Below are 14,884 nucleotides of genomic sequence, written 5' to 3' on the forward strand. Positions count from 1 at the left end.
CATCTCAGTCCAGTGATGTGGACAGGAGACTCGCCTGTCCCAGGTCTCCCCCTCCTCATTGGCTGAAACACAGCAGAGGGAGCCAATCACAGCTAGTGAGGGGGGGATGAGGCCAAGTCCTGTTCTGCTGTGTCTTATAGGGGGGGTGGGGGGCGTGAGGCCGAGTCCTCTTCTGCTGTGTCTTATAGAGCGGGGGGGGGGGGGGGCTGAGTTCTGCTGTGTCTTATAGAGGGGGGGGATCTGAGTCCTGTTCTGCTGTGTCTAATAGAGCGGGGGTGGGGGGGGTGAGGCTGAGACCGAGACCTGTTCTGCTGTTTCTTATAGAGCGGGGGGGTTGGTGAGGCCAAGTCCTATTCTGCTGTGTCTTATAAAGTGGGGGGGGGGTGAGTTTATGTGAGGCCGAGTCCTGTTCTGCTGTGTCTTATAGAGCGGGGGGGGGGGGGGAGTTTGGGTGAGGCCGAGTCCTGTTCTACTGTGTCTTATAGAGCGGGGTTCGGGGACAGGAAGGTACCAGTGCCCCCAGAGCAAGCAGCCTGCTATGGGGGCACTGCTCAGGGAGGAGGAGCCAAAATTGCTGGTGGGGGACCCAAGAAGAGCAGGATCTGGGCTGCTCTGTGCAAAACCACAGCACAAAGCAGGTAAGTATACCTTTTTTTAAAAAAATAGGCTTTAGTATCAGTTTAAGGCTGCTTTCACACTACTTTGTCCAAAATGTCTTGGTATGCTGACGCCTTGAGAGTTCCCTTCACTGGAACTAAAGGGCCAAGCCCAATCCCTGAAAAACAACCCCACACCATAATTCCCCCTCCACAAAACATTACACTTGGCACAATGCAGTCAGGCAAGTACCGTTCTCCTGGCAGCCGCCAAACCCAGACACATCCATTGGATTGCCAGACAGAGAAGTGTGATTGGTCACTCCAGAGAACACGTCTCCACTGCTCTAGAGTCCAGTGGTGGCGTGCTTTACACCACTGCATCCGACACTTTGCATTGCACTTGGTGATGTAAGGCTTGGATGCAGCTACTCGTCCATGGAAACCCATTCCATGAAGTTCTCTACACACTGTTGTTGAGCTAATCTGAAGGCCACACCAAGTTTGGAGGTCTTTAGCTATTGACTCTGCAGACAGTTGGCGACTTCTGCGCACTGTGCGCTTCAGCATGCGCTGACCCCGCTCTGTCATGTGACTTGGCCTATCACTTGGTGGCCGAGTTGCTGTTCCCAGTTGCTTCCACTTTGTTATAATCCCACTAACAGTTGAGCGTGGAATATTTAGTAGCCAGGAAATGTCACGGATGGACTTATTGCAGAGGTGACAACCTATCACGGTACCACGCTTGGAGTCACTGAGCTCCTGAGAGCGACCCATTCTTTCACCAATGTCTGTAGAAGCAGTCTGCATGCCTAGGGGCTTGATTTTATACACCTGTGTCCATGGAAGTGATTGGAACACCTGAATCCAACGATTTGGAGACGTTTCCCAATACTTTTGGCAATATAGTGTGTGTATGTATATATATATAATTGTACGCAAGCCAGGAGTGGTGAAATGTGCCAATAAAGATTGGTTCTAAGGTGGAGACATTACTGTATGCAGTAAATGTATGAATTATTATAGAATACTGCAAGAGGAGCTAAGTGGAGTGCAGCTGATATTTTTTCATATTCTTGATGGAGAGCGAAGACAGATTACTATGGACAAAACCCAAGATGTCCATGTAAAGGAGAGGTCAGTCTTGAGCGGAGCTATGAATCTGTGTGTGTTTCACTAGCTGCATGCTTGTTCTAGGTCAGTGGCTCATTATAGTCAAATGGACAGCACGACTGCCAAGTGGCTATCTCACACAGTAGGAGCTCAGCAAAAGCAGCCTTTATATTTGTCTAAATACTTGTTTTCTGTATATATAGTCAGGCCGATGTTCCCTGGCCGGTATACATGTCACTTACCACCATGGCTTTCAGTTCCATGGCACTGGGGAATTCACACCGCCCTCCATACAGCAACGTTTTCCGTAGGTTCAACTCACAGGCTTTAGCTATTCCTGTTAAAGCAAATGGAAAAAAATATGACCGCCCAAGAAGCAGTTTTTTTTTTAAATTAATCTTCTATATTTATTTTAGAACATTTTGACATTCCAGGTCAATACATGAAACAAAAAAGAACAGCACTGCTTTGCAGAAACAATGAATAATACACAAATCATAACCATGACAGTAGGGTTGCTATACTAAAGGTAGATAGACTGTGCACTTTGCAAGTGCTGCTGCACTCATTTTCCTTAGTAAATGTAAATATGGCTTCACTTTGTAAAGAATACCCAATCTGGTGCAAGGGACAGAAAAAAAATTCATAGGCTTGTACTGTAATTAAGTCAGCCCCTCCTCATCGTAAAGCAGAACTAAACTGTATCTGAGTATCACAAGCTAAAAACGTTATTTCATTTGATTTTAATATTCAAAGCAAACTCGCTCATCCACCCATTTTTTTCCTGGAATCCATCTGTCCTTAGCTCAGATATGCAGGCAGGAGGGTGTGCGTAGCTGAGAAAGCTCCTCCTCCAGATGAAAAAAAAAATGCCCATGAAGACTCCTAGGATGTGTGACATCATTTTTGCTTAGGCCAGAAACCAGGAAGCAATTGAAGGAATATAAAACAAAGTTTAAATAAAAAAAAAATATATATATATATACCTTCCTATCTATTTACTAATGCAGTTATTTTTGGAAGTATGGAAGTGACGACCTGGTCACTGGATCAGAAATTGATGGGAAATACAAAATGTTATAGTGGTCTCTAGAACAGGAGATGAGGAGAAATCTAAAGGTAGGGTTGATTTACTAAAGGCAGATAGACTGTGCACTTTGCAAGTGCCGTTGCACTCATTTTCCTTAGTAAATGTAAATACGGCTTCACTTTGTAAAGAATACCTAATCAGGTGCAAGGGACAAAAAAAACAGTATTTTTGTTTGCACATGATTGGATGATGAAGTCCAGTAGAGCTGTACCACATTTACTAAGCTCTGGGGGAAAAATGAGTGCAACTGCACTTCCAAAGTGCACAGTCTATTTGCCTTTAGTAAATCAACCCCAATGTAACGCAGATCTCCCATCAATTTAGTATTTAAAAGGACACTGAAAAAGATACTGGGGGTTATTTACTAAAACTGGAGCGTGCAAAACCTGGTGCAGCTCTGCACAGAAACCAATCAGCTTCCAGGTTTTATTCCCAAAGCTTAACCACTTCAAGTCCGGACACTTTTACCCCCTTCCTGTCCGGGCCAATTTTCAGCTTTCAGCGCTATCACACTTTGAATGACAATTACGCGGTCATGCAACACTATACCCATATGAATTGTTTAGCATTTTTTTGAGACAGATAAAACTTTATTTTGGTGGTATTTATTTTCCACTGGGATTTTTTATTATTTTGCTATATAAATGAAAAAGTCCAAACATTTTGAAAAAAAAAGGGTTTTTCTTATAAAAATTTGCAAATAAATAATCTTTCCTCATAAATCATGGCCAAATTGCATTCATCTATCTTTTTAGTAAAAAAATAAATAATAACCCAAATTAATTTATAACCAAAAATTATAATTAAAAAAAAAATTTTCTTCATTTTTATTTTATTTTTTTATATTATTATTTATGGGTTTTTTTTTTAACATACCGTCACCCTAGCAGTACAGTGTCAATATAGTGACACTGTACTAATTGTGGGGGGTGATGAAGATTTTTGTTTTCTTTTTTTACACTGATTGCTTTTACACCCATAAATGCTGTAAAATCAATCATTTCTCCTCTCTGGCTGCATTCTTGCAGCCATTGAGAAATACTGTGAGAGCTGTGATTGGTCACAGCTTGTCACATGGTACAAGGCTGTTGTGAATAGCCCTGTACCATGTGACCCCTGTGATCATTCACAGATTTCACTAGTAGTAAGCAATGATGTCAGGAAGGGATCAAATGCCAATCAGTGATCACATGAATCGGGACCTCTACAGCGATCGGATCCCAGGGAGCGCGCTCAGGCAGTGAATGCGGAGGCCGTTTATGAACGTCCACCCGCTCCTGCACTTCTCTCGTCCGGATGTTTATGTACATGGACTGATGTGAATGCACAATGTATATGTAAAGTGCTGCATAAAATTGACGGCGCTATATAAGTACCTGAAATAAATAAAAATAAATAAAATAAAATGGCCCGGACCGGAAGTGGTTAATCAAACAAGCTGAAGTTAGAAGCTGATTGGCTCCCATGCACAGCTGCAGCAGAATCTGAGTGCTCCAGGTTTAGTAAATCCCCCCATATGTATCCAGACGATTGTTCAAGTCCGCCAATTACCTTGGAAGTGCAGCCCAGGGCTTCGGCATGTGTCCTGTAGGAACTTGAACAGGTACGGTTTTAGGACCTCTGAACATCTGTGATAGGCTGTAAGAATGTAAAGAAGCCTCCAACCTCTCTGACAGCTGTCCCTACAGTAAGAACACACTGGTTGGTTATTATTTACTACAATAAACAACTAAAAAGGAATCACAGACCGCATTTTTAGTGAACACATATTTTGCACAGTGCTTACCATGAAATAATTTCTGCTTATACAAGATAGCCTCTCTCTCTTTTTTTTTATTGTCAGATTTGCAGATTAGCCACTAGAGGGAGCGTTTAGTGGTTCAGTTTCACTACTTTGTCTCTTTCTCAGCAACTGGATATAATCCACACAAGGGGTGCATTGTTTTCAATCAGTCATGTGACTTATAGGCTTGTACTGTATGTAAGTCAGCCACTCCTCATCCTAAAGCAGAACTAAACTGTATCTGAGTATCGCAAACTGAAAACGTTATTTTATTTGTTTTTAATGAGGAAACTCGCTCATCCACCCATTTACTTCCTGGAATCCATCTGTCCTTAGCTCAGACATGCAGGCAGGAGGGTTGTGCTTAGCTGAGAAATCTCCTCCTCCAAATGAAACAATAAAAAGGCCCATGAAGACTCCTAGGATGTGTGACATCATTTTGGCTTAGGCCAGAAACCAGGAAGCAACTGAAGGAATATAAAACAAAGTTTAAATTTAAAAAAATATATTATACCTTCCTATCTATTTGCATAGTTAGTCTGGCTGAAAAAAGACAAAAGTCCATCCAGTTCAACCATAGAAAAAAAAAAGAATTATAATCCTATACCCACAGTTGATCCAGAGGAAGGCAAAAAAAAAACCCAGCACACCATGATCCAATTTGCTCCTGCTGGGAAAATAAATTCCCTTCTGATCCCCTGAGAGGCAATCAGATGTTCCCTGGATCAACTTTACCTATAAATGTTAGTATCCAGTTATTTTCTGTGTATCTAGGAAAGAATCCAGGACTTTTTTGAAGCAATCCACTGAGCTGGCCAGAACCAACTCTTGAGGGAGTCTATTCCACATTTTCACAGCTCTCACTGTAAAGAAACCTTTCCGGATTTACTAATGCAGTTATTTTTTTTGATGTATGGAAGTGATGACCTGGTGACGATTGTCACTGGACCAGAAATTGATGGGAAATACAAAATTTTATAGTGGTCTCCAGAACAGGAGATGAGGAGAAATCTTCCAGAGAGGACACCCGTTGCAGTGACAGTTGTGTAAGGTCCCTTTCAGACGGGGCAGATCCGCCTACTCAGTGGGGGATCTCTCTGCTGATCCCTACTAAGCAGGCGGATGACAGGTCTCTGTCCGCTCTAGTGGTGTGACCCTCCTGCGCTCCAAATATAGTGTTTTTAAATAATACAAATTAAATATATGAACCCCAAAAAGCTGCTAGCATTAAATCATATACCAGTGATCAAGTGAATATAAACCATATAAATGCTGCGCTACATTCAAAATTAAAGTGAATGTGGAATCCAATAATATAAATCAATATAGTGACAATATTATGTAAATAAATATATAAGTGCTTAATGATAACAAAAATTATCACATCAAACACCCCAAAAATTATAAAAACACAAACTTAAATCTATACGCATGTGCATAAATTACACATACATATAGTTATATCACACGTGCAAATGTGAAGTGAAATAATGGCTTATTAAACGCACAGAAAAACAAATCTATAAATGTTGAAGGTGAAAAAAAAAAAAAAAAAAAAAAAAAAATGTGAAGTGAATTAATTGCTTATTAAACGCACAGAAAGTCCAATTAAATGTTGAAGGTGAACAAAAATGATAACGGTGTTTCCAATAATACTGCAAAGTGACCACAGGTGAACCAAAACGTGCAGGTATCTGAGTGTAGATAGAGCTTGTGAATCCAACCACCTTCTGGATTAGCCTCTCACCTCATCCCTTCGACCCTTGCGGATCAAAGAGCAATAATGGATCCCTCTCACAGATCCTCCAGGCACCACAGCCTTCCAGAAACGCTTTTCAAATTTCAATAATCCCACTCAAGCTCTTCTCCAGGTATAGGTGAAATATCAATCCCTCAGAACAAAAAGAGGAATCCTCCCATAGTGTAGTATATTTATTTATTTATACCATAGGAACATAGGAACATAAACTTGTAGGTAGAAAATTCCACTTACATAGCAGCCAGTCCACATGAGACCCTCATGCTCTCAGATGAGGATAAATCTGTGTTGTTGGGTGTACAGCTGAATAACAGGTGTACCAAGATGGCCGCCACGCCGGAAATACGTCACCGCGCTTACGCCGACGCGTTACGTCACAATATCACGTGACTTCATCAGGGCTGTCAATCACAGTGACGATAGCTCTTTATATACCCGGCCAGGATAGAAGGAACCACCCACATCAACATTCCATTCAGCCTAATCACAACTATACTTCCTGCAGCCATTAAACTGAAGACCACTGGGGACTATTATGCAAGGATGCCAGATTTACATCTATATTGGGCACATTTACACAGAAAAAAGAGGAATGTGTAATAATGCACCAGAGAAACATAACAAAAATATAATCGATTCTGCAGCAGGCACATTTACACAGGGAAGAATATAATAATGTACCAACCTGCAATGTAGGTTATATTAAACAGAAACAACCTAATGCCCATTCCCTTTTATAATATTTTAATTAATTATTTAAAAAATATAAAAATAAAATAAAAAATATATATATAAAAAGGACCATATCTCACATAATTATAGACCAACAACTAATGATCCATAACCATGTATGCCAATATACAGCCCATACCTATTATTATATAAATACAATTAACACAAAACGGAAACATACATATACTTCTGCGTATAAGGACGCATACGTATATATATAATCCTACAGATTAAATAATCATAAAAAAATTTAAAAATTAAATTAAAAGAAATATTTTAATATTTCATTAATAAGAATATTTTAATTATTTTTTAAATAATTTTTATATATAGAACAGAGAATATTTTTATATTTATTTTTATTTTTAATTTTGATCATTAAACTCATGCTTTCAGATAGTATATATATGTGTGAGTTTTTTCGGAGTTGTCCTTTAAGTGCTGGTGAAGGATGTAGTTATCAACTAAAATTAATATTCTCTGTTCTATATATAAAAATTATTTAAAAAATAATTAAAATATTCTTATTAATGAAATATTAAAATATTTCTTTTAATTTAATTTTTAAATTTTTTTATGATTATTTAATCTGTAGGATTATATATATACGTATGCGTCCTTATACGCAGAAGTATATGTATGTTTCCGTTTTGTGTTAATTGTATTTATATAATAATAGGTATGGGCTGTATATTGGCATACATGGTTATGGATCATTAGTTGTTGGTCTATAATTATGTGAGATATGGTCCTTTTTATATATATATTTTTTATTTTATTTTTATATTTTTTAAATAATTAATTAAAATATTATAAAAGGGAATGGGCATTAGGTTGTTTCTGTTTAATATAACCTACATTGCAGGTTGGTACATTATTATATTCTTCCCTGTGTAAATGTGCCTGCTGCAGAATCGATTATATTTTTGTTATGTTTCTCTGGTGCATTATTACACATTCCTCTTTTTTCTGTGTAAATGTGCCCAATATAGATGTAAATCTGGCATCCTTGCATAATAGTCCCCAGTGGTCTTCAGTTTAATGGCTGCAGGAAGTATAGTTGTGATTAGGCTGAATGGAATGTTGATGTGGGTGGTTCCTTCTATCCTGGCCGGGTATATAAAGAGCTATCGTCACTGTGATTGACAGCCCTGATGAAGTCACGTGATATTGTGACGTAACGCGTCGGCGTAAGCGCGGTGACGTATTTCCGGCGTGGCGGCCATCTTGGTACACCTGTTATTCAGCTGTACACCCAACAACACAGATTTATCCTCATCTGAGAGCATGAGGGTCTCATGTGGACTGGCTGCTATGTAAGTGGAATTTTCTACCTACAAGTTTATGTTCCTATGTTCCTATGGTATAAATAAATAAATATACTACACTATGGGAGGATTCCTCTTTTTGTTCTGAGGGATTGATATTTCACCTATACCTGGAGAAGAGCTTGAGTGGGATTATTGAAATTTGAAAAGCGTTTCTGGAAGGCTGTGGTGCCTGGAGGATCTGTGAGAGGGATCCATTATTGCTCTTTGATCCGCAAGGGTCGAAGGGATGAGGTGAGAGGCTAATCCAGAAGGTGGTTGGATTCACAAGCTCTATCTACACTCAGATACCTGCACGTTTTGGTTCACCTGTGGTCACTTTGCAGTATTATTGGAAACACCGTTATCATTTTTGTTCACCTTCAACATTTAATTGGACTTTCTGTGCGTTTAATAAGCAATTAATTCACTTCACATTTTTTTTTTTTTTTTTTTTTTTTTTTTTTCACCTTCAACATTTATAGATTTGTTTTTCTGTGCGTTTAATAAGCCATTATTTCACTTCACATTTGCACGTGTGATATAACTATATGTATGTGTAATTTATGCACATGCGTATAGATTTAAGTTTGTGTTTTTATAATTTTTGGGGTGTTTGATGTGATAATTTTTGTTATCATTAAGCACTTATATATTTATTTACATAATATTGTCACTATATTGATTTATATTATTGGATTCCACATTCACTTTAATTTTGAATGTAGCGCAGCATTTATATGGTTTATATTCTCTGTCCGCTCTGCTGTTGCAGAAACTGCCCACTGATTTGAATGGGACAGTCAGATGAGAACAGACCGCATGTCCATTTCCACCCGATTGTCGTCCAATACGACCCGCTGGACGGATGGGTAACAGATCCCCATCTGTCTGTTTTTGGCATAGAAGATCAGATCGGGATGCCAGCAGGTGCCAGCGGACTATTGTCTGCTGACACCCGCCGGTCCATAGAAGTCTATGGATGGACCGATTGGATCTGTCTAAAAAACGCTCATGTGAAAGGGGCCTTAGAAGGGATTTCCCCCATAGGGGTCTCCAAACTATGGCCCTCCAGCTGTTGAAATACTACAAGTCCCATCGTGCCTCTGCCTCTGGGAATTTTGCCTGTGGCTGTCAGAGTCTTGCGAGGCCTCATGGGACTTGCCATTCCCCAACACCTGGAGGTGTAATGGCAAATTTGGGAATTCCAGGTAAAACTCCGGACATGAACTTGAGGAAAACAAGCTTTATTAACCAGCTGGTGACCTAGCCAGACTAACATCTGCAAAGCTAGGTGCCTTGCAAAAGCATCTTACAGAGTATACATACACGGGCGGTCTGACAGCTCATGGGGCCCACAGGCAATAAGGGATCATGGGGCCCCTGTGTCCTCGCCCACACCCAAAAAAGCCTATGAAAAAGCCAATGAAAGGTACCAGGGGCATCTCATGGGTTCCCCTACTGACCCCCGACCCTCAGGCAGTGCTCGAGTGCTTGAATGGTCAGTCCGCCCCTGTAAACATATCAGCAATTACATCACAATGCATATGTTTCTTCTTTCACTTTCTGTACATTTAAAAGACTTTCTAAGCAGTGCAGGATATGGCCTTGCTAGATAAACTATTTTCAGCTGAAAATAAGAGTGCCAGCTGCAGACTGGAACACATTATTTCACAGGAAATAAGGGAGGGGGAAAGTGGGCTGATGACCTTGCTTTTCAAACAGATGCTGTTAGAAATGTTAAAACTTAAGGGGAACTCTGCAATATTTGAGTGCTGCCACAGAGGGCCATAGTTTGAAGACCCCCTAGAGAAACGTCCTCTCACTTCCTGTTGGGTATGTGGGACAGGAAGTGAAGCAAAATCTCCCTAATGGGACATGGACAGCAAACAAAAGCCCCACATATGGAGTTTTAACCCTTCCCTGCTGTATAAAAGAAAAAAAAAAAAAAAAAGTTTCAACATATTATTTACTCCTTATTTTAGCATCAAAGGGAGCAATTACCTTGCCACCCATCTTCATTTCCATCTGTTGTGTATGAAAGTTACTTACGTCTTAGTACTTGAGTTGTCTGTGATCTGCTTAATGATTTGACAGTAGCTCTCATCCTTCAACACTTCATTATCCCCGCATATCTGCAATGGCAAATGACAGACAGAATGTCTTCCATCTCTTAGTATAATGTAAATAATACAGACAAGAGGCTGCCCTGCTGCTTAGTGAACATAAGAGGGGCTCGCTCTACATTGGTGCCATTCAGAAAACACTTTGTATTCTCTTAATGAATGCAAAGCATTCTCTGATTGGACAAAGTGGAAAGGTGAGGCGGTGATGTCACAATCTCCACCTCATCCAATTAAAGAGCACTTTGCAATCCATATGGAAGAAAAATATATTTGAAATATATTTTAAAAATATTCTTTGCAAATATATTGACATACATACAATTTTGGCCATATTCAATATATTTCAATAAATATATATATATATATATATATACTGTATGTTGAAATGCATTTTTATTACAAAATATATGCAAATTTGAAGAATATATTTTTTAAAAAATATATTTTTAAAAAATATATTCTTCAGATTTTTTTTAACATATAAAAAAGTCATTTTAACATATATTTTTACATATATTTGTAAATGCATTCCAAAAATATAGATTTGTATTTCTAAAGACATACAGTATATTTGAAATGTATTTTTGAAAATATTTTTCATATATTTTGTAATAAAAACACATTTCAACATACGGTGTGTATATATATATATATATATATATATATATATATATATATATATATATATATATAGATAGATAGATAGATAGATAGATAGATAGATATATTTATTTATTTATTGAAATATATTTTTAAATATATTGAATATGGCCAAAATTGTAGCATTTCAATTATATGTCAATATATATGGAAATAATATTTTTAAAGTATATTTAAAATATATTTTTCTTCCATGTGGGAATCTTTGACAAAATACAAAGTTTTCTCTGAATGGCACCATGCCAAGTGAGTGAACTTTGGTGTTCACTAATCAGCAGTGCGGCCACTCAGCACAGGACCAGGAAGCTGATGGTAATCCCTGTAACAGTGATGACTACTACAAGAATTTCTAGCTTCCACAGGGATCCCACATTTATGGCACATACATATTTACATTGGTCCACGTTGCACCAAGATGACTATGCAAAAATACTCATAGCCAAACTTCAGCTTTAAAGTTCATTTCAGCATTTTCTGTATTAGCTGACCCCACTCCTTTCCACCTTCCAAGACATCCTATTGGCCCCTTAAAGTGATAGATGGCTTTGCTGACCAAAAGGGAGTTTGGGAGACAGGAGCGGATGGAGCCATGCTTAAACTGGTACTAAACCCATATCAGTAAAATCAGTCTGTAGATGCAGTAAAGCATGCTTGTTATACTCACTATGGAACCTAAGGTTTAACCATCCACATTGTGTAAAAAGGCTGTTTGATCCCATCTTCTCTGATCCTCCCCTTTGTCTACTGTCCCCAATCCATCTGCTGATACTACAGAACTCTATGAGTCACTCTGTACATTGTGTAAAAAGGCTGTTTGATCCTGTCTTCTCTGATCCTCCCCTTTGTCTACTGTCCCCAATCCATCTGCTCATACTCCAGAGCTTTATGAGTCACTCTGCACATGTTCAGTTTAGTGTGTATTGCTAAAGAGTTTTTTCTCTTTGTGAGGGTGCATGTGACTAGCAGAGGGCCAATCAGCACTGTCCAGACAGAGGGTCAGGGGTTATGCAGCCTCAGAGGACAGTAAGAGGAGAATGAAAACTACAAGTTTTAACCAGTGCTCAGCTGGACACTGATAGAAGTCACAAGACTGCTCTAAGTGCTGGTGAGAAAAGGTATTTAGAAGTTTTATTTACTAAAAAATTGCATTTCCATGTTGTGTGTACTGTGGGAGACCAGATATAGTGAATGCAGGGTCCGGGGAGAGCGGATATAGTGAATGCAGGGTCCGGGGAGAGCGGATATAGTGAATGCAGGGTCCTGGGTTTAGTAACACTTTAACTTTTGCAGGAAAGAACTGACATCTGAATTCAGATTAAGTTACGTATAACTATGGAATTACTGGCTGCTTCGGCGCAGGGTTTTCACTAAAGGAACACTTTGCTAATACCTTTTGTTCATCACACGCTCAGCTTGAATTGACCAGGTTTGTGAGAGGTTCATTTTAAAAGTCTAATAGAATCCCAAACGGCATATAAATGTTTTAACAAAAAGGGGTGCAAACTGATTCATTTGTATTGAAGCTGTAATGCCATTATTCTCCAGCAGTCTCATTTAACATGTTCCAAATCTCACAGTCTCTGAGTGCCTGCAATAGGGATCCACGGTCTCTGACCACATAGGAGATCCACAGTCCCCAATAACCCCTGAGGAAGGTCCACAATTCCTTTCCAACTCCTGCAGGAGGTCCACAGTCTCTGGCAATCTACTTTAAGAGGTCCACAGTCTCTGGCCATCTCCTTTAGGAGGTCCACAGTCTCTGGCCATCTCCTTTAGGAGGTCCACAGTCTCTGGCCATCTCCTTTAGGAGGTCCACAGTCTCTGGCCATCTCCTTTAGGATGTCCACAGTCTCTGGCCATCTCCTTTAGGAGGTCCACAGTCTCTGGCCATCTCCTACAGGAGGTCCACAGTCTACAACAATCTCCTGTTGGAGGTCCACAGTCTCTGATCATCTCCTGTACAAAGTCCACAGTCCATGACCAGCTCCTGTAGAAGCTCCACAATCCCTTGCCAATCCCTGTAATAGGTCCACAGTCTCTGACCATCTCCTTTAGTAGGTTCACAGTCTCTGGCCATCTCCTGCAGGAGGTCCAGTCTCAGACCATTTGTGGTAGGAGGTCCACAGTCTCTGACCAACTCCTGTAGGAGATCCACAGTCCCTGACCAACTCCTGTAGGAGGTCCACAGTCCCTGACCAACTCATGCAGGAGGTCCACAGTATCTGACCCTGAACATCTCCTGTAGGAAATACACTGTATCTTAAAGTCTTTTGTAGTCCTAGATGTACTTATAATTTTTGAGCACTTATGTCAAGGGCAACAGTTGAGGCGCATAATAACTTCTGAGTTGACCATCAAAGTTACATGCAAACTGCTGTGTTTTCTGATGTACTGACATACAAAACTGTAGGTTCTATATCTGTGCATTTGATGATATTGGTTTAAACAAGGAAAACATCATGAATCTGTGATACATTTGAAAGCAAGGCACACTGAAACAATTATATCTAGAAATCTGTACCTTTAAGACAATGGTGAGCACATCCAGCTCAGACTGACCCTTCAGAGGAACATCCCCCATGAACCTCATCACAGCTGCAGGAAAAGAGACGGTCAATCTACAGCTCTTTACCTTATTTATTTATTACAGGTACTTATATGGCACCATCAATTTATGCAGTGACGTTCACTTAAAAGCGAAGTTCCATTCACCCCTCTCCTCCGTCCTCCTCTACCATTATTGGAAAAAAAATGTTTCTGGGGGGGATGAGGAGCAGGTTACTTTTTCTGGCAGGTACCAGCTACGACATCCACATTTCTTGCCTAGCCGAGAGTTGTGGAAGTACAACCTCCCTCCTTGCCTGCAACCTCCTGGGGTACAACACATGTCCCTGGAGGCTCTGGGATAAGGCTGAAAGGACAGTGCGCCTTGCACATGAGCAGCCTATGACAAAGCAGAATTTCCCTGCTGGCTTCAGACAAGATGGCAGCTCCAAGGATCTGAAGACTGGTGAAGAACCAGTCAGGGTGAAGACAGCGCTGGACTCCTGAGCTGGTGAGTGTCTGTTAAAAGTCAGCAGCTACAGTATTTGTAGCTGCTGACTTTGAATTTTTCTAACAATGAGCATAGTTCCTCATTAAAGTAGTTGTAAAGGCTGAAGGTTTTTTACTTTAATGCATTCAAGTTAAAAAAACTTCTGTGCCAGAGGATCACCCCAGCTCCCTCCTTATACTTACCTGAGCCTGATCTTGATCCAGCAATGTGCATGAGAGCAGAGGCTCCCCCCAGCTCCCTCCTTATACTTACCTGAGCCTGATCTTGATCCAGCAATGTGCATGAGAGCAGAGGATCCCTCCAGCTTCCCCCTTATACTTACCTGAGCCTGATCTTGATCCAGCAATGTGCATGAGAGCAGAGGATCCCTCCAGCTCCCTCCTTATACTTACCTGAGCCTGATCTTGATCCAGCAATGTGCATGAGAGCAGAGGATCCCCCCAGCTCCCTCCTAATACCTGAGCCTGATCTTGATCCAGCAATGTGCATGAGAGCAGAGGCTCTCCCAGCTCTCTCCCATCTTACTGGGCAGACTGATGGCAGCCATTGGCTCCCGCTGCTTTCAATCAAATTCTGTGACAGAGGAGTGGAGGGGCAGGGCCATGTCGCCCTGAGAGGCTCAAAAGCGAACCCGCATGAGTATGCCCATTTCTAAGGTGGGCA

The 14,884-nt window shown here is 40.3% G+C and overlaps 1 protein-coding gene across 1 annotated transcript in view; it reads right to left on the reverse strand.

Moving 5' to 3' along the window:
* MYO15A (myosin XVA) overlaps positions 1-14,884 on the reverse strand; it is a 162,140-nt gene that overhangs the window by 25,764 nt on the left and 121,492 nt on the right. Inside the window, exons 53-56 of the mRNA XM_089694083.1 lie at positions 13,688-13,761; positions 10,433-10,515; positions 4,351-4,481; positions 1,952-2,046 (exon numbers count right to left, since the gene is read on the reverse strand). Of these exons, the coding sequence (XP_089550209.1) occupies positions 1,952-2,046; positions 4,351-4,481; positions 10,433-10,515; positions 13,688-13,761 (383 nt within the window). The remainder of the gene's footprint in view (positions 1-1,951; positions 2,047-4,350; positions 4,482-10,432; positions 10,516-13,687; positions 13,762-14,884) is intronic.

Source organism: Staurois parvus, unplaced genomic scaffold (assembly GCF_062004578.1).
Source record: "Staurois parvus isolate SC_StPar_1 unplaced genomic scaffold, SC_StPar_1.0 ptg000649l, whole genome shotgun sequence".
NCBI classification, from domain to species: Eukaryota; Metazoa; Chordata; class Amphibia; order Anura; family Ranidae; genus Staurois; species Staurois parvus.